The sequence below is a fragment of the Pholcus phalangioides genome, unplaced genomic scaffold (genome assembly GCF_987345545.1).
Source record: "Pholcus phalangioides strain wild (caught in Gottingen) unplaced genomic scaffold, Ppha-v1.0 ptg000007l_1, whole genome shotgun sequence".
In the NCBI taxonomy this organism is placed as follows: domain Eukaryota; kingdom Metazoa; phylum Arthropoda; class Arachnida; order Araneae; family Pholcidae; genus Pholcus; species Pholcus phalangioides.
This window is the reverse complement of record NW_028301600.1, coordinates 49,491,321-49,512,562: the sequence shown is the minus strand read 5'-3', so window position 1 is coordinate 49,512,562 and position 21,242 is coordinate 49,491,321. Positions and strand designations below refer to the sequence as shown.

General features: G+C 39.5%; 1 protein-coding gene across 3 annotated transcripts in view; it reads left to right on the top strand.

The window, feature by feature from the left end:
* Positions 1 to 21,242, top strand: part of Rgl (Ral guanine nucleotide dissociation stimulator-like) — a 153,517-nt gene that overhangs the window by 49,395 nt on the left and 82,880 nt on the right. For all 3 annotated transcript variants that reach the window (XM_089233416.1, XM_089233418.1, XM_089233417.1), the window contains one exon: positions 12,269 to 12,353. In XM_089233416.1, the coding sequence (XP_089089542.1) occupies positions 12,269 to 12,353 (85 nt within the window). The remainder of the gene's footprint in view (positions 1 to 12,268; positions 12,354 to 21,242) is intronic.

The following is a 21,242-nucleotide window of genomic DNA, read 5'->3' as shown; positions in this document are numbered from 1 at the left end:
TACACTTATTTAGCACATTTCTTAAAATCTTTGGGAGTTTCTTATTCTGCAAAATGAGAAGAAAAGGGGGGGGGGAATGAACCAGGCCCGTAGCGAGAAATTTTGTTCGGTGGAACCAAAGTGATAGAACAATAGATTCGGCTATCTTTTTCCCTTTTTTCGGTCATTTTCTCACATTTCCCCTCTCGCTACGCCCTTGGGACAAACCCCTCCTTTTTTGTGCATAGCACTTTCAAGGGAGCCCTCTCATGAAAAAGTATGCACCGGGGTCCGGAAAAGGCTCACCAGGGCTGGAGCCCTGTCAATTCCACCCTTAAGGGGCATACCGAGGGTGAACAATTTTGGGAGAAAGAAGGTGGGAAGAGAAAAAAAAACAGTTTCCGAAATTCTTTGAAACATTTGAAAAAATTTTTATTTCATGTATTTGAGTCTTTTTTTTTCTTTTCACGATGAAGGCAGCCGTACCCTCCGCAGCTCACAAAAAGCATTTCTATAGGATTCAGTTTTGGTTACTTCAATGCAGGTTTTCTGAATACAAGCACCATTTTCTAATTAGAAGGATGGGGAGTGTATGGTGTGTTGCCTATGTGGGGAATATGTCACCTGGAAGCATCCGTTCATATAGACGGACCCCTGCTGTCTCCCGAAAATGAAAACTACATTCTTTTTTATGCCACCGGTCAGGGCTTTGGTGAAAGCTTTTGTGCTTAATGGATGGCCATCAGTGAAACAGGAACCCTGACAGAAGCAGTTCCATAGGGGATCCTTAAGTGGAATATGAAGAAATCACGGTGGTGAAGAGAAATGTGCTATAGACAGGGTTTTGTGATTTTGCAAAATAAGAATAGCCCTTTAAGTACTCCTAGTTTTTCCCTGAAAAACCCCACGGATGTTGAGATAGGCAGTTCCACAGTATTTTATGGTTTGTGTGGACTACATTCGGTTGTGCATATACAGTATAACCTTCCATTAGTTGAACATGTTGTATTACAAGAAAAAACAGAAAAGTTCCTCGTGATTCTGCCCAGTTTCCTGACAGAAAAAATAAGCAATATTAAATATAGTTCATATCATATTCAAAATTTATTTACGAAAAATTCAAACTCCATTTGGCCAGTAGCGTAGTAAGTTCTGGTGGCACCCGGTGTGGAGTTTCAACTTGCCACCCCCTCATGTCCACCAAAATATAAAATGAAATTTATTGAGGAAGTAATTTTTTAATAAGACAACAAATAAAAGGCAAATACCAGGAAATACTAAAAAATTGCTTATGCATTTCGACACGCTGTGGGCAGGGGCGGCTCGAGCTTACCTGCCGCCCGGGTGCGAAGCCTCATATGCCGCCCCTAATGACAACCCTGGCAGGAGGCTGTCAGGGCTTCAGTGAAGGGGACCTCGAGATAAACCTGATTTTTTTTCCACAAGAAAGCCTCACATCATATTGTTTACTGTGCAAAATGTGAATGACCATACTTTCCGCTTTTGAATTAGATTTTTGTTTTTTATTTAATTTCAGAATTATCTTACCATTCTTAATAATGCCAGATAACTTAACCCTTGAAACAGTACTTCTTTTTGTGAGCCATCATCACTGATCCTGTAAAGATGATATGCAACGAGATTATTTTTACTTAGAAATTCTTTTCAAAAGTGTTTCTGGTATTCCAGGGACCCGGCCAAGTGAGAAGCCGAATTGTTCCTTTGCTTTCATTTGACTATTCTGGAACAAATTCTGGGCAAGGGCATGGCACTCCCTTCGCCTTCATCCTAGAGCAGGACTCCCTAGGCTGGGATCTTTTGTGAGCCCCCTCAGTCAGACTTCTCACCGGATTTTCTATAGTTGATTTATAGCGTGAATAAGCCAAAAAATTGAGAATTGTTCCGGGCCCTAGGGCTAGAGCTCTGTTAGTTCCGTCCTTGTGGGGGCCATGGGTGATAGAACCAAAATGCACACTTGCCCATTGTGATAAGAATACAGGGGCAGCGCTTGGCTATGCGACCCATTGCAGCTACACAGGGCGCCGTTCAAGAGGGGTGTTAAATTCGAGATGAATAGGTACAAACCAGTTTCATTGGCCAAAAAAACCAAAGAAAATTTTCTGTCTGCTTTGGAGGGACACAAAATCCGAGATGAAACAACGTAGGAATTGTTTTGATAAGTTGGGGGCATGACCCCCCCTCCAACGATAGGGCTGACAGGGCTCCAGCTTGGGAGCCCGGGACTAAATCCTTATAATTTTGTTTTTTTTTTCACACTATAAATTAACTGCAGAAAGCCCCCCCCCCCCATGGAAAATCTGTCTTGGGTTAAGCAAAAGATTCCAGCCTGAGGGCCCTGACGCACGATGTAGAAACTATGGGATGGGGACAATAGGTAGGAGGCGGAGGACCAGGACCAGCTGTTTGTTTACCTGAGCACCAATACAGTTTAAAAGAAACGAGACAGAGCACCACCACCCCCCACACCACACAATAATACTAAATTATTACAGCATCACATTGTTCAAGTGCAATTTGCTGCAATTGGCGATTGTAAAGGCCCATGTAAATTATTTGACACATTATTTTATGCAACAAAAAAGGAGCATTAATAAAAAACCTGCAATTTTTTGTCACCCCTCAGAGCTGGTACCTGGTGTGGGCCACACCCCTTGCACCCGCTTTCTTTCCTACGCCACTGCATTTGGCGTGTGTACTTGGAAAAGTGATAATATTTAAATTGAGTTTTATTAAGAATTTTATGCAACTAAAAAAATTAAGTTTTCTTCTAAATTTCTGGTCCACCGTCCGGAGCACCAGACCCTCCTGCTCTCCCTAGTTGCAGCCCTGCTCCTTCCCATGTTAGAAAACAGTTAATTGTAAAATCAGAAAATTTTGAGCCATCCCTAGATTCTGATTTAGCAATCATATATACTAAATTTTAGGCACAAATACAGATTTTCCAGTCGCCATAGCGACCTGGCGCCTGGGATTTGTCCATTCTGGAATAAATAAAGATGTATATACTGTTTATATATTTTTTGTGTATATATATATACTTGCATTCTTTGATTTCGGAATTTGTGGGACCTGGGGGAACCAGGGGATTTGGAGGATATACTCAGATTTACGGCACAACTCGATCTGTAAAAATTGCCTATGGTGATAGACCAGAGTTGTGCAAGGTTTTAATGAGAGAGAGAGAATGAATGTATGTTTTTATTTGGACCGTGATCCACAGGGCCGGGCTTAGGAATTTTGCTTCCCGGTGCAGAAAACATTTTTGTGGTCCCTCCAAAAAAATTTTTTGCAGTCGCTCCCAACTTGTAATGACTTACGAACATAAATCTTGAAGGGAAAAAAATTGTTCAGGAAGAACTCATTTTATTACACTTATTTTTTCATTTCATTATTTAAGGAACACAATGGTTGAGATCATAATCAAATATGATATATAGAGAGAATATTATAAAAATAATATACAAATTGCATTTTTTTTTTAAAATTAATTTGACAAAATGTATAAATGACTAATAATAATAAAACAGGGTCCAACTGCTTACACTTCGTCATGGCTCGAATCATATTGAACAGACATACATTTCTGACATACTTTTAAAGTTTTTCATTTACAGTTACAATTCGACAAGTTTGATAATTTTTTGAATTTTTTTATTGTTGTTTTTGCTCAACTAATGTAAATAATAGTAGATCAAACTTGAATGGGGCTCAAGGGCACAGGCGTATGCCCCCAATAATTAAATAAATTTTTGTTAATTAAGTGCTTACGGAAAATAGGCACCAACTCAAAATTTCTCTGGAAGAAATTCCGTGCCCCCCCCCACATAGACTGGTCTTGGTGACCTTTCATTAAATTAAGTTGTATAATAACCAAGAATGGCCACTAAAGCAGTGTTTTCCAAAGTGAAAAATATTGCCCCCTAGGGAAGGGAATAGTACAGAGGGTCAGTAGAAGCTATGGGTTTAGTATAGGATCCTATGCGTGGGCTTGAGTTGGGAACGATGAGAGAGAAATATTTTTTGAAAAAGAAGGGCTATATGGTACAAAATGTTTGTGAAACTTTTCACTGAAGCAGCGGTTCTCAACCGGTGCTCCGTGCGCACTTCCCGGAGGCTTCGCAGCCACTTGAAGAAAATAGAATAAATTCGTAAATTTGATAAATAAATAAAAGTGGAGCCTATGGGGCTCCGCCATAGAAATTTTACACCGAATAGAGGCAGCTACTGAAGCATATTTGTGTTTGAGTAAAAGGGATCATCTGTGAAGATTTTAACGCATTTAGGAAAATGTAATGGAACCCTTTCTATACATCTCCATATTACATTTCTTACCTTACCCATTTGTACGTTGCTTCAGTTGCTATTCCTATACATTATCCCTGTATACATGGCCTAATTTCTGCGTGGGCAAATGGTGCCTTTATAAATTTGAGCCCCCGAAATTCAAACAACATACATTCACTGACCAATTAACATCTTTGATTCTTGTCGCAAGAGCCTCCCAATTCCTGATTTACCCAGGGCCCTGTCTGTATGCACTTCAATTAATAGATGTTTTAACTTTGATTCAAACTCTCAAGTCTGGAAAACAACACCATTTCTATCAATCAAATCACATAATTTTTTAATTGGTAAAAACACGTCACTGAAATACAGCACATTCCGTTTTTCAAAAACCCATCATGAAGAAACATTGTGAGCGGAAAACCGCTTTAAACAGGAAATCTTGATGAGTATTAGTGATAGATTCAACACGAAAGTAAATCGTAAAAAAGCGGAAAAACATTCCAAGCATGAACGTTATAAGCGGGATCGACTGTAGTTTCTCATGCATATTTTTTTACTGAAAAAGCCATAAAATTTAAGATGATTGACCGGTTCAATGGCTTTTGACAGGCACTGAAATAATTATTGAACAGTATGCTGATAGCCAGGGCCATTACTAGGATTTTTGCCGACCGGGGCAAACATGATTTTGCCTCACCCACATTCAATAATTTTGTAACAGTGTTCTCGGTTCCCACCTAAAACTGCCGCTGGGACAGTTGCCCCCTCTGCCCCCCTCTAGTTTTGGCCCTGCTGATAGCAGACATGTGCAATATAAGTTCTGTCTTTAAGAGAAAAATCTTTCAACAACGGAATTCAATACATCTTTCCACTTTTTGCTTAGATATAGAAACCAAAAGCGAAACAAACAAGTGTAGGACGTTTTACATAGGGTTTAAATAACACTTTTTTTCTGTTAAATCTTGAAATGAATACCATAAAATTGCTTGAGACTAGCAACAGTAATATTATGATAGTATAATATTACTTCTCAATCATAATTTTTTGAATCAAAGCAACAGATTTTTTACAAAAACTCTTTTGGGAAACGTCTGTGGAGAAGGGGGGATTTTCAAAAAAAGTGCCAGTTACACTGAGGTTTTTCAACACATCGTATAAACAAGGTTCCATTATTTGCCCCCCCCCCCCGCCCAAACATTTTCAATTAGTATACGCCTGCCTATGTCCACACATACATAATCACTAAACGCATGATATACAGCATATGGCATACTGCCATACCATGAGCAGAAAAGAACTGGTTCACTAAGGAAAATAGTTGTACTCTACAATAGCAATATAGCATAAAAGGAAGGTATTATTTGGTCTCTTCTCATAAGATTTTTTCTCACTGTATATCGCCCCCTCCCCACCTATGCCAGAGACATGTGCTTTGCTTGGCCCCCTAGACATATCAATTTACGTATACACTAGAGCCAACGAGAATAATTTATAATCACATTTATTTACATAGATGCCTAAACCAGATTGTTCGATATACTCTCTCATCCAACAGTCAACAACCTATCTTCTCGGCTCCTTGGCGTTACAACGCAATCCGATTATCATATATTGCTTCATTTCACTTCTGACACATCCCCTTTTATGTTTATGGGGGGGGGGGACAAAGATCGATTTGCAGTGCTCAATAACATTTGCTGAAATGAGTGAGTTTAACAATGCATACTCTGGGTACAAAGAGTAATAATCAAGCAAGAAGCAAATAAAATTTTCCATTTAGCTTGAATAAATCGATGGCCACCATTTTCATGGTCTGGAAGAAAAATCTGTCTGAATTAGTGGATCATGTTTGTTGCTCCTATTCTGACAACACACAGCACATTTCTTGATCTTGTCTTCAATTTGTATTGACAGACCAGGCTACCATAGGCGGAGATAGACTTGGAAGTCGGGGGGGGCAGTCTTATTGCCGGGGGCACGATGATGATGTCAATTCACATATACATATATACATTAGATCAGTTGACTCCAGCTTTGATGCTGGGGGGGAGGGCAATGCCCCTCCACGCCCCCCCGTATCTCCGCCCATGCGGGCCACTAAACACACTCTCTTGCAAGTACATGACACTTGTTCACTCTCAAGTGACCACAATGAAGTCATTTTAGAATGTGTTGCTGTAAGACTTATGGGATTACAAGGCGACTGTTTCATAGCAGTAAGCCATCCTCGATGAACATCTCGTCCTTAACGTAGAAGTATGGTGGTTTTGCTTGGCTTTTAATGTCTTCTTTTCTGGCCAGATGCTGGCAATGAAAGAAATAATCTTGGAGATAGTGATATCTTTTTACTGCCATCTTTGATATCTAATGGTATAGCCTCAGAAGCAGGAAGAGTAGAGATGACAAGTCTCACATAAGCCTCAGTCTCTTCCTCCAATTTTCTGGAGTTGTTACTTTCCAGAGGGGGCTCTTGAGTGGGCGTCTGCTTCTAAAAGCTGTTTACATGGAGTGTATTAGATTGAGAATGAACATCTCATCATCCGTATACTGAAGCGTTGTAAACGAAGAGTTAATTCATTCATTTGCTTGGTTGAAAATATGGGCACGAGTGGTTTGTGGTCGGTCTCAAGATGCCCTTTGAGTCCCATAATGAAGTCTTTGAATTTCTCACAAGCCCAAGTGAATGCTAATGCTTATTTTTCTATCTGAGTGCACCTTCTTTCTGCAATGGACATAGTTCTTGAGGCCACAGGGTTTACCATACTGTCCTTTGTGTTCTTGAAGCAACACACTTCCTAAGCTGTAAAACAGTGCGTCAGCAGAGACGATGACTGGTAGCTTAGGATCAACCATGCTCGGACTGGCTCCAACATAAGAATGCATTTGATTTCCTTGAAGCATCGAGCTCAGAGTCCCACAGAAAGTCATTTACTATTTTCAGTTGCACTTAAATTGGAGTAAAAATTTTTCTCAAATTCGGTATAAACTTTGCCAAATATTTCACCATTCCAATGAAACTTTGCATTTCACGTAAATCTTTTGGTGGTTAAAGATTTTCTATGGCTTCTACTTTCATCTGGTCAGGCCGGAATCCTTTGTGGTCGATCACATGACCTAAAAACTTTACTTCAGTGACGCCAAAGACACACTTGTCCCTGTTGAGGGTGACATTCGCATCATGGAACCATAGAAGATGCTTCTCTGAAACGTCTGTTGCGTTCTTCTTGAGTAACTCCCCAAATTAAAATGTTGTCTGTCAGGTGTGTCACGGCTGGAATATCCTGTAGAAGATTTGCAATGTCTCGTTAAAAAACTTCTGGAGCTGTAGTAATTCCAAACGGAAGTCTCAAGAAATGGAACCTTTCAAAAAGAAAGTCGTCAACCTTTGAGACTTTTCTGTCAATATCCTGTTTTGGCGTCCAACTTAGAAAAATCCTGGCTTCTTGGGGTATCTGGCCCAACAGATGATCAACCGAAGTGTAACGGAAAATTTCCACCTTGAACACTACTGTTCAACTTGGTCAGATCGATGCAGAGCTTGATGGTTGGTTGATTTGGTTTCACTGCTAACACAAGTGTAGCACACCATTCACTCAGTTCTGTGACGATTTGATTATTCCATCTTTCAACATCTCATCAAGAAGCAGTTTTACTTTATCCATCAATGGGATAGGAACTCGCCTTGGAACGTTAACTACAAAGTGTAATGAATTGCCGTTACTTCCCGGATTCAAATTTTATCTTTACCAAAATAATTTCATCAGACAGATGACAATAATGATACGGCAACTATTTCGTTTACTTAAGACTTTTATTTCGGTGTTAATCTTTATATTTTACAACATTTGAGCCTGTCAAAACATGCGTCAGTAAATTTGCTTTAGAGTTTTAGCTGTAATATATCGCAGATTCAAAACGTTCTCACCCGACCGATCTGGCGATTACACCTTCGGGATGTCACTGACACAAGAACGTGATCAGTTCACTTCTTGATTGATCCATGCGATCTCCCAGAGAGGGGAGGCTCCATTGCAACAGCATCACGAGCAACAGCAACAGAGACAACGAACCCGATGAATATCCCTTCACAGACGAGAGCCGACATCTCGTAGAGACTTCAACACAGGCTGAGCGATTTTTGACTAGAAGATGAAGGGGACGATCAACGGATCGAAAGGTGCCGAGGCACCCTGCTAGATCATCAACTCATGGCTTCTGGAACGAGGGGGGATGTAAACATCACAGGTGAAATATAACAATCAACGGGAAAATTTCCCCCGGAACCAATCCGTATCGAGACTCGGCGGCACTAGAATCAACGTAACATTTGAAAAATTTACATATTCATATGAACATAGAATATTGTAGAACTATGGCATTCAGCATCTGGCAGCATAAAAGATCGTAAACATGGCGGTACATGATCTCGCCGATCGATCCCGGAATCAATGTAAAGGTAATAAAAATATAAAAATGACTAGAAAAGGACCATTTCCGACAAGGCCTAAATGGTAATGTTACAAAAAGGCACCGCACCAGGCTTCAGCTTGATTTCGTAATTCCCCCTTCAGTTCTCCAAGTCCATTGAAAATTCATGGAAATTCCTTTTCCGGGTTGATTTGAGTTAGGTTTGAGCCATCACTCATTGAGTCTGAATCAATTTCAGTTGGAAGCAATGCTCTCTTGACAATTGCGGACGATCGGGTACCTTGATCCCATAGACTTTGCAGATGTCGAGGCAGGCTGACTTTCAAGTTAGTTGGCACTCGAACATTCCCTTGACGTTCAAGTTCGCTGCACCAGGTCTCGAAAGATTCCGGTCAGGTGGCTTGAGTTTTGAGGGGTGGGGAATCAGTTTTTCTTTCGTCTATAGAGACTAGCTGGGATGACTGAAGTTACCAGACAAGACCCAGACTCTGTCCCTTGAGGGATATAAGCCTTTTACCCGACAGTGGCTGGGATGACTGTCACATCTGCTCCTGAATCTAGCAGAAAGTCAATTTTGACATTTCCAACTAAGATGTCTTCTTCCCAAGTCTCTTTGCGTGATGATACGGATGATACCAAGTAGCCAGGGAATGACCTCGACCTCTTCGTCCTGACTTTATGCAATGATGTTAATAGCTGCCCTCAAATTGCACACTCTAGCAAAGTGATTTTTCTTACCGCACCTATGGCCCATAGTGTCCTTGGCTGGACAGGAATTGTTGTCATGAAACTTTGCTCATCTGCACCAAAAACAAAGGAGAAGCAGTAGCTTCCATTTCTACTGCTGGTCTGGCCCTGTTTTTCCTTCGTTGATTGCTCTTGTTTCTCAGACTCTGAGCCATGGCTTCCTTGTTGATTCCTATAACCCTTGCCGGGTTTCTGGCTGGCTCTGAGCTAGTTCTCAATGTAGGGTTATATATCTCCTCTTGCTGCTTCTAGACCGATTTGTATTGTCTTGCCATGGTCGTAGCTCTCTCCAGCATTATACCTTGCTCCAGCTCAAGCTTTTCAGACAATCTTTGGTCACTGACACTCACGACAATATTGTCGCGAATCATCTCTTCTCTGAGAGCTTGATACTTGCATGATTCAGCTAGCACACAGAGAGCAGAGAAACTCCTCCACTGGTTCTTTGAAGTGTTGGAAATTATTGTACTGGTAAACAAAACTTAACTTTTTTCTTGTTTCTTTGATCAAATATGGTCATTCTTATAGTATTTTCCCCCACTGATTCTGAATCTGCTTTCAGACTTTGTGTGTCAGGCATAGTTTTTGAGTAACAAACGTTTAAAATTTTGAAAAACGTATATTTTTCACATTTGCTCACAACTTAAAATAGCTTAAATTCTAATATTAATGGCGGTTCAGAAGGTATTTTTACATGATGAAGACCGAGTACAAGGGCAATGACTTTCAAATCTCCGCAAAAGTGCCAGGCATGTCTTTCATATACTGAACCATCCGTAATTTCATGTCTCCTTCATGTGGGTCCCGTAAGCGATGCGAATGGAGGGGTTTTCGTTACTGTTGTGCAAAAGTACTGCTTTCAAGCTGGTTTTAGAGGAATCTATGAATAACCTCCACTCCAGGGGATTATACTGATGCCCCAATGCAACGTACAGAGCATCAACATCATTGCAATAGACTAAGTCGTCTTCCTTCGAAAAAAGATGCTGAAATTGTTTTTGTCGACGAGCAAACCTTGGACATTTTGGTCAGGAATTCCCTAGAAAGGGTGAAAGGGACCCGTAATTCCCTTGTCCCCATGGCTAGCACATGATCAGAGGTATTTCAAAAGAATCTTGATGATCTTGGCCTTGAAACTTGATCCGATTATCATATATCACTTTATTTCACTTCCGATACAACATGAATGTGAAAATTCACACTTTTTAGGGTCATCAGCTGGTTGGATCACTTATTTTGCTAAGTTTTGCCAGAAATATGAATGCGTATCCCCAATTGAAATATGTTACGAAACATTTTAGTAAAATAACATTCAAAGAGTATCATGGATAGAGTAAACATTCAAACATCATTTCCCAAGTTTTTGAAATGTGCACATTCATGTTTCTAGCATAAAGTGGGGGGACAATGCAGTTGGACTATATGTTGTGTAGCACATTTAGTGATTGATTGCCATTGTGAAATCTTGATAGAACGATCTTACAATGTGCTGGTTGACTAAAGATCGTTTTCTGTGGTTTTCTAAGTTCAAAGTGCAAATGCGAGTTGGTTTTTATTTCCCCAAAAAGAAGTCTTGCCTTAGCCAGCAACAGGTACAATGTGAGTTTTTACTGCCAATTGTTACAATGCCTAACTCCAACAAAATGTTTATTTCACGAGTAAAATTCCACCTAAAAACTGTTATTTTGCCAATATTTTTCCAAACAGCACTACAATTTTCTCTTCTTTTTATCCCATTTTCTAAAACTTTTTTGTTTTAGCAGCCAAATTGAACTGACAAAATGCCAGCAGGGATAACCCTAATAAAATTTGAAGAAAAAAAACTAATATTCACCCATCACCATTTTCTCATTTCCAATTTAGAACAGGCATCACTTCCCGAAAATGTTTTTCTTCCTAACAAACCGAACAACATTCAGTGATTTTATGGATTGAAAACTGGCTCTGTCCCTGTGAGCTAGGTACTGTGAAAGAGAGGTAGTCCACGACAACTGTAAAAACACATTTCTACAGCAATTTGGTTTCCATATTGATTGATTTAAGCACCATCTTCTCAGTTATGGAAGTAAATTGACCAACACAATAATGGTCCAACACCATAAATAATAGGCCATGATTTAGTTTACCATCATGGGCATAAAGTGACTGTGGTGAAATGAAAGAAATCCTCGGATTCTCTTCATCTTATGCACTGGTGGTGCCAATCTTTATGTGACTGAAGAAAACCAACATATTTAATTTTTTGTGAGAATGGCAGACTCAAATATCTAAATTTATTGCATAAAACAGCTATTTCATCAACTATAACACAGCAACTTTATAGTCATTTTCGGATTTGATGGATTGGATTGGACAACACTACTCTAATGGAGCAGTCCATCAAAGTTTATTTGGTCAGGAAAGCAAAAGTCAAGGACTAGTTAAAAAAGTCAAATGAATTTTCCTTTCAGTATGCTTTGAGCACCCTGCATCATCAAAACCTTTGTAATCAAACTACTGTACCATTGATTCTAATGGCTACCAAGGAAGCAGAAATCAGTAAGACTGAAATGCTGATATTCACAAACAGCATATCAAACTTGGTAGCTGTTGTGACATAAAATGATGGCAGATAAGAGAAAGCTTCTTCACAAAAACCTGCATGTGCAACTCTCGTGTACTCAGTGGTGAATTCCACATCTAACACAAACTACCAAGACATTGATTGCGCTTTTCATTTAAGAAAGTATGTTTTTTATAGTATTTTGCATTTGCGTGCCAGTTTACCATTTTATATTAATAAATTGGATCAAATCTATTCTCATAGACAAAAAGTTGAAGTTTTCAAAGAATTGTCTAGTATTTTTATGGAAGATGACAATCAGTTAAACTCCAGGAAATTATTAACTGAGGTATTTTTCATGTTTTATACTTTCTAAAATGGTTTACCATAATGTTATTTATCTTTAAGTTTAAAATATTTCAAAAACACAAAGTTTTGTTAATTCGGGGAAGCTCTAGTCTATAGGGTGATTCGCTACTGCATTTACAAACTTCTTCTCGGATGGCCGCGGCTGCTACAGATATTCATGCAAGAGATATGACCCTATCCTATTCTTTCTTTTAAACTGAGCACAACTCTGGTCCTATCACCATGGGTAATTGATAAGCAAGTGAGTTGTGCCAGAAGGGGGAGTGTATCTAGTATTATGCATGAATTTCACTGCTGGCATTTATGTATGTTTCAAATTGTGAGTGAAGTGTAATGATTGAATATTTGTACCATTGTAGTCCTGTTGCTCTCTGTGGCAAGAAATTTCATCAGGAGATCAGCTTGTATTCACACCTTGAAGTTGGAAACTACAGGAAACCAACTTCAGCAGACCACCACTGTGATGCCAGTGGATTGTGTTCAGACTGCAGTAGCTGTACGTGCTGCTTAGGGTATGGGTGCAGTTGGTTTGAGTTCAGGAACCTCCAGATGGTAGTTTTTGAGAAGACCACAGCAAGTATCAATTGTTCATGAGCTGGCACTTAGATTGTCATATGTTAAACCACAAGTGCATTTTGTACATATTTCTCTGCAGAACTTCTAACGAATGGGAAGTGGGTGTATGTGTTGTGAACCTAACATGAAGTTTATTTCTATGTGTTGCGTGTTATGTGTAGTGTAGCCATCTGCCATCAATTTTTCTAACTATGAGTGAAGTGTAATGATTGAATAATTGTATCATTGTAGGCCTTTTGCTCTCTGTGGCAAAATGGGGAGATTGACTCGCATTCGTGCCTCAAAATTGGGAACTGGATTGTCATCTGCATGATGAAACACCATCTCTTCCATTTCAGGGGTATGTGTCTTTCGTCCCAAATACATAGAATGTCTCTCAAAGGAACCAGTTTCACATAATCTTTGATGTAGCCATTACATAATTTCCAAATCTCCCTTATTTTCCAGGAGGTTCCCAAATTTCTACTTCATCTCCACGACTCCAGAAAATTTTTCATATCTTGTAAATTTTGACCATGGTTGCAAAAAATCCCTGCTTTTGGGGGAAAAAATTATTCCCAAAGAATTTACTTGGAAAAATGGAAAAAAGACTTGATTTCATTTTTGTTGGGGGGAGCATCAACCACCCCCCATATCTCCGCCCATGAACCATATGTCCCGTTTCAGGCCCAATGGCAATTTTTTTGTAGATGAGACAAGATTTAATTTGAGAGTAGTAATGGCAGGTAATTTAATCTACTGGTCGGTGATGATATGTGACTTGATGCTGGTCGGTGATGATATGTGACTTGGTGCTGGTCGGTGATGACTTGTACGATGTCACATTTTTGAAAAGGGGAAATATCCCTTTTTTCAATTTTACTTTCATTATGAAAAATCCCTATACCTCTTTCAAAAATCCCTGTTGTATTCATTTTTGTACGGAATTCGGATCAGCACAAAAACCTCCCTAATTCTCATTCTCTAAAGTTGGCAACTATGCCATACAAACCTGGTGGTGTAGAATACGCCTGCCTCATCAGGTAGCACTCCCAGTACAGGTGCACAGCAGCTCCATATGCTAGATGGATATCTGTTAACACCACATTTATGAAACCTTTCATCCTATTATCTTGATGTTTGGTTATCAGATGACAGTTTGCCTGCACAGATGTTTTACCGATTCTCCGACAATGCCTTCTATCACATGATGAATACATTTTCACCTTGCATTGTGTTTTCTGATTTGGATTCGTCTGAGTCACCTACTACTCACAGAAGTTTGCACATGCAATAGTGAATCACCCTGCATAAAACATAGTTTTTAACGATCATTCTGCTTTTTTTCTTTTCCTAACAAAACTGATAATAAAATTCTTTGATTTTTTTCTATGTATGACTACAAAATAAAAACTTCACAACATACTAACAAAAATTGTTACTTTTGTATTTTGTTAACAGCTAAACAATTCATGCATATTACTCACCTTTAGGGCTGATTCAATTAATCGGGTTGACTAATTGATCAATTGTTAATCATGGTTAAAAATTATTGTTGAGTTAATCGACTCAATCAATCTGATTAATATTCTATCAATATTTTTATTTGATGTTTATAATTTAATTTTATTTATTTAACGAAACTGATCAGATGTCTTAAATTATTTTAATATGGTTTTGGAGACCATACTTACAGAGGGACATTGACTTGGTCGAGGAGGTACAGAGAAGAGCCACACATGCTCTTGATGGCACACAGGGCTTAAGCTACGAAGAGAGACTTAATTGTTTGAAAATGTTTACATTGAAAGATCGCAGATATTGGGAGATATGATCAAAGTGTTTAAAATTTGCAACAGGATGGATAAAATAGACCATGAGTTATTAATACATCGTGAATCAACTGCTTTGACAAGGGGACTCCAGTATCGATTGGTGAGGGACAATTCTAGGCTTTTTGTTTGTCGCAGGGAGTTTTTCTCTTATAGGGTTGTGAATAAATGGAATAGCTTACCTCCAGGGCTACCAATTTGAAACACCCAAGACAAGAAAGACAAGACCAAAATTTATCGTTTCCACTGTAAGTAGTAATTTTCATATTCGAGAAAAATCAGCTCCTCCTTCCATTTGGGAACAGTTTCTAGGGAGCTTGAAGGTCAAAAATAGTTTCAAATCAGTGATTAACCTAAATTAACCAATTTTCTAAAATACGACAAGATCCAAGTAAAGAAATTCTAGGATTTGACAAATATGTTCAGAACATTTGCTTCAGAGCGGGCATCCTTAATTTCTTAATTGATTCCTTTTATTTGTTTACATTAGGTGAATAGGTTTGTAAATATATATATATATATATTTTGGGGCTGTTGAATAGTCTTTATTTGTTAACTAGGAGAAGACTCTTTAATTGCTTCATTATGAGGACTTGAAGGAATCGACTAGGAGTAGAGGCTTAAAGTCCAATCTGCACCTTCTCATGGTGCAGCCTGTAAGTAACCATGTTTAACACATGGTGAACGGACGCCAATGGGCTTCCTCCAACCTCCACTGGCCAGCATGGAGGATTACGGCCAAAAAGAAATATAAACTCTTTCTATGAACTAAGGCCCTCAGTCCCCAGCAGTCTGAGTGTCCCTGGTTACGGCAGCAACCAGCAAGACATGAAGACAGAGGGTGCTAAGAATCTCTGAGTTAGACCAGGCTACCATAAGGCCGAACACATACTGGAGATGTGAGCGGAGAGGTATGAGAGTGCGGCGAAAACAAATGTACTGTTTTGTTCTGTGACTCACATACTCGGGCAGCGAGACAAGGAGGAGAAAGAGGCAGCTCCAAGAGGTACGCAACCCTTTCAAGCCGGTTTGTTTTCATCGCGAGGTTAAATCAGACGCTATTTGGGGATTGGTCAGTTTTCTCCCCTTTTTTTTTCTCCTCGTTCTCTTGGAAAAAAAAGAAAACTTCTGAGGGGGGATCATCATCATCACACCCATTTGGTTTGGAGGGGGTGTTTCGGATGTTTTTCCATTTTTGGCACTCTCTCTTCTTTTCGATTCCCATGGTGCTTAACCCAGTCTATCCTAATTTAAAAGTTTGACGATTGTTGTGGTAGCATTTTACGGATTAATTCCCCCCCCCCCCCGTCATTTTTTTAGACATGAATATTTTTCAAAATTTTACTGGGACTAACGAGATAGATATTTCGTAAATTTCCGTCCATCCCATTGCACTTTTTGCAAAGGGTGGCAAATTTCTGTCGGAAACTGGGAAACCACTATAAAATCATAAGTTATATACCACTATAAATCATAAGTTATATACCACTATAAATCATAAGTTATATACCACTATAAATCATAAGTTATATACCACTATAAATCATAAGTTATATACCACTATAAATCATAAGTTATATACCACTATAAATCATAAGTTATATACCACTATAAATCATAAGTTATATACCACTATAAATCATAAGTTATATACCACTATAAATCATAAGTTATATACCACTATAAATCATAAGTTATATACCACTATAAATCATTATGCAGTCGCTGGGGCGGAAAAACCCTGTCCTCCCCACAAACACATAAAAAATCTTTTAGAAAGAAAACTTTATCTATGTACTGTCTATACCAGCTGTTCTCAACCAGTGATCCACGTGCGGCATTCTATTGGAATGCCCAGTGATCCAGTGAATTTGCAACAGCGGAAGCCAGAGATAAATCCAGAATTCAGTCTGCGTCCCCCACTAAAAATCTGGGTATTGGGTCCCTGCTGCTGGATGGGGGGCCCTGGATTTCATTCGTTGTAAAATTGATAAAAATTTAAAATTTTTGTGGCCCCTCACCGGGGAGATGTCCGACAAGTCTCCAAGTCGGGGCCCCATGGAGATGTTGACAGGTTTCATTTTGGGTGTCCCTTGATGAATCTCATTGATTTTTGTTGTTTAACAATGTAAAATTTGCAACACATCGGTAGCCCGAGATAAATCCAGTCTGGGCCCCACTAAAATTCAGCGAATTGGAGTCTGGGGACCCCCATGGGCAAGTTTTCTGGGGGTACTTGATGAATCACATTTGTTTTTTGTTGTTTTCTTATTATAATATTCGCTTCTTCAGTAAGCTGGTGCTTTCACATGTCCCTTTCCATAGTACGCTGATGAAGTGGGACGAAATAAACAAGATATGTTGTGATGAGAAGAGGGGGGGGAGGGGTTTTTCGCCAAATGCGACAGGGGGGGCAGAGCTCCCTAGTATATATATATATATATTTGTATGTATATATACCATTTTTAGTGTATTTTCAAAAGCCCCCCCCCCCCTCGAATGACGGCCCTGGATTTGTCAACACGTTGATGGATTAGCAGGGGTTCTCAAACTGTGCGCGCCAACCTTTGTCAGGGGTGCAACTTCGCAGTGGTCTTGACAAAGGTTTTTCAAAGAAATGCTTTTCTTACAACTGCTCTTCACATAGACGTACGCAGAATTTTCTCGGGGGGGTGGGGGTTCAGATATGTTTTTCCTTCTGGGGGGGTTTACGTTTTTTCCGTCAAAATTACACTATAATCTTGGCTTAAGGTGGGAGTGTTAGAACCCCAAATCCCCCCTTTGCGTATGCCAATGGCTCTTCATAAGAGAAAAGGGCGGCGCGGTTGGAAAATGTTTGAGATTGAGAACCCGTTTTTTAGGAAAACGGATAAACACCGTGATGATTGCTCATCACTTACTAACACTGTCGAAACACGGTTTCTGTTTTTTTCTCTTTTATTTTATTGTACTGAATATCTGTTATTTACGTGGATTTGAATTGGAATGCCTTGTGTTATGAAAGAGACACGAGCTTTTTTCTGATACAAATAATGAACATCTCACACACAATACATATCTCTATTTCTCACAAAATCGAAGCCAGTTTATTGCATCATCTGTGCGTTCATTGAAATTGGTTATGCATAGAACATGCCGGATAAAAGCAGTGCCGTCTTAAGGCATGGGCCCACCAGGGCACGACCCGGGAGCAGGGCCGTCTTAAGAGCTTCATGGGCCTCCGGGCCAAGTGATTTTTCTGAGGCCCTACCAGGCAAATTCTTTAAAATTTCAACCAGATCTCATTTTTGTGAGGCCCCTTTCCTCTTGAGGCCCCCGGGCCGTGCCTTAAGACGGCACTGCCCGGGAGACCTCAAGATAAATAAGGCTTCACAAAAGAGAGATGTGGTTGAGATTTTCGAGAATTTGCCTGGTAGGTAGGCCCTCAGAAAAATCATTTGGCCCGGGGGCCCATGATGCTCTTAAGATGGCCCTGCATATAGGAGGAATCTATAACTCTGGGATGTCATAAATAATGGATCCACTCTGATAATTTGTGATTAACGACCACGTATACATTTATCGCTAATAACAATCATTTTCATAGTGATACGCTGGCCATAAAAAAATTACAGTTGCGTCATGGAGGTGTATGGATAACTTCTCGTTTCATCTCATTAATGGTGATATTTTCTTTAGAAAGTATTAAAATAAGCTTCTGGGGATTATAGGCATGTATTTTTATTCAGTGTCTAACTAATTCTGTTGTCTCTTGATTGAAGTATAATTACTTAAATCTTTATGCAGTAATATTATAATATAATAATATTATGCAATAATATTCGAAACAACGGTTTGATACAAGAAGTCATTAAAAACATATATCAGGACTTGTAGTCTTTTGAGGATTAACGGGTTTATTGCAGCGCTTCTCAAACTTTTTTGACCCACAGAGCCCTTTCGGGTATGTAATTTCTATGGCGGCACCCCGGACGCCTATTTTTTATTTATTCATCAAAGTTTCTGACCTATTTTTATTATTCAAAAATATTAGTAATTATTTTTTTCAAATTTACTGGTTTTTTTTATTTATTTTCCTCGCGTAGCCACGGGGCCCTAAGGGCTCTACGGAGCACTGGTTGAGAACTGCTGGTTTATTGGAATCCTCCAATATTGCCAAACTGATTGATTTGGCATGAACAGGCTGGTAGGGTTACTAGTTGGCAAGATGTCACTTTTCCTGCTCAAAGGCTTTTCTTCTTTACCCTTCAGAACGCCTGCGGTCATTTTCGCTCTCTCCGCCTCGTCAGTATGTGAGGGGACATCGAGATGAGCATCGATGTATTTTCTCTTTTTAAATCGCTCGCTTTGTTCGACTCCCCAGTATGTGTTCGGCCTAAGATGATGACCTTGGCCATGATCTCTTTCTTCAGAAAATAGTTTGCAGGAGTTGATAGAAGAACTGGAAAAAATAAATTGGGACATCTTATGCATCTGTGAAGTAAGAAAAAAGGGAGAGGAGAAAATCGAACTTGCCAGTGGACATATATTATATATTTTACTATAGAGGAGCAGATAATGGAAGAACCAGTGGAGTAGGATTTCTCATTCATAAAAAGTGGAAAAATCACATCGTTGAGTTAGATAGTACATCTGATAGAGTTGCAAAGTTGGTTATGAAAATATCAAGCAGATACCGGATACAGATTACACAAGTCTACACACCAACAACAAGCTATTCTGAGGAAGAAGTAGAAGACTTTTATGAAGAATTAGACGAGTTGCATAGTAAAGGAAACCATATCAAAATAGTAATGAGTGACTTCAATGCCAGAATTGGAGAGAGAAGAAATGGTGAAAGCTCAGTTTGAAGTCATAGTTACAGTGTACGAAACGACAGGAAACAGACTTGTCGAATTTGCAGAGAGCGAACAGTTATGCATCATGAATTTATTTTTTAAGAAGAAACCCCAAAGAAAGTGGACATGGAGAAGCCCAACTGGAACAAGTGAGACAGACTACATCCTATCTAATAAGAAGCATATGATCCAAGACTGCGGTGTTCTTAACAAATTCAATACAGGAAGTGATCATCGACTGGTGAGATGTAGAATAAGGCTTAACACTAGAATGGAAAGAGCGAAACTTATCTAAAGCAGTGTTTCTTAACCTTTTTTTGCCCATGGCCCCCCCTTTGAACCATATTTTTTTCTTGTGGCTCCCCTGTCTTACCCAGAGTTTTCAACTCTCATCTAGAAGCAAGACACTTTATATGTATTGAAATGATTTTTTTTCAGTGAATTTATACTGAATGAAAATTTTGCAAAGAAAATTGGCCTCCAGACCACTAGCCTGGTATATATTGATCTCCCCGCTAGTCAGAGTTCTATCAGAACCATCTCAACATTATGGGGCCTCCACCTTAGGCAAAGTGATGCTATGGTAGTCCCATACTTTAGCTGGAAATAAACAGCCTACATATTTCCTACTTATTTTCAAAATTAATATTGTACTATACAAAATATCATAAGGTGGGGTCACTTATGGGCATGAGGCCCCTGGACATGACCCCTCACAAGAGTGGGACTGACAGAGCTACAGCCCGGGGCCTTTTCATATAGAGAAAAGGGGGGGTCTGAAAAATTTAGCCGGGGACTTGAGAAAAACCCCATCCTAGGGAACTTGTTGCAAAATGTAGGTGGTGAGGCCTGGGTGAGTCCATGCCCTAAAGGAGGCCCTAGTTTTATGGGTGGTTTTGTTGGATTCTCTCTCTCACTGTAAGTGTTAGTCACTAACATAAAATCTTTATTTCTCCACACCTTATTTTTCTTCTCAGCTCTCCAAACCACCTGTCATGGCCCCTTTCTCCATTTTCTTCCGTGGCCCCCTTGAAGTATCCCAGTACCACAAGGGGGCCATATGACCCCCGGTTGAGAACCACTGATCTAAAGTGCAAAAACTGTCATCGATATGGTAAAGTTTCAAGAACATAGATATAAATTCCAGTTAGAGCTGAAGAACTGATTTGATTTGCTATATAACACCACGGGATGGACACTGTGTCACCATGATGAATAAAACTTTAACCACTACCCTAAAAGAAGTAGCTGGAGAAAAAGAAATCAAACTGGTGGAGAAAATAACAGAAGAAACAAAGCAACTGTTGAAAGACCTCTCTCTCTCACACTCTCACTGTAAGTGTTAGTCACTAACATAAAATCTTTATTTCTCCACACCTTATTTTTCTTCTCAGCTCTCCAAACCACCTGTCATGGCCCCTTTCTCCATTTTCTTCCGTGGCCCCCTTGAAGTATCCCAGTACCACAAGGGGGCCATATGACCCCCGGTTGAGAACCACTGATCTAAAGTGCAAAAACTGTCATCGATATGGTAAAGTTTCAAGAACATAGATATAAATTCCAGTTAGAGCTGAAGAACTGATTTGATTTGCTATATAACACCACGGGATGGACACTGTGTCACCATGATGAATAAAACTTTAA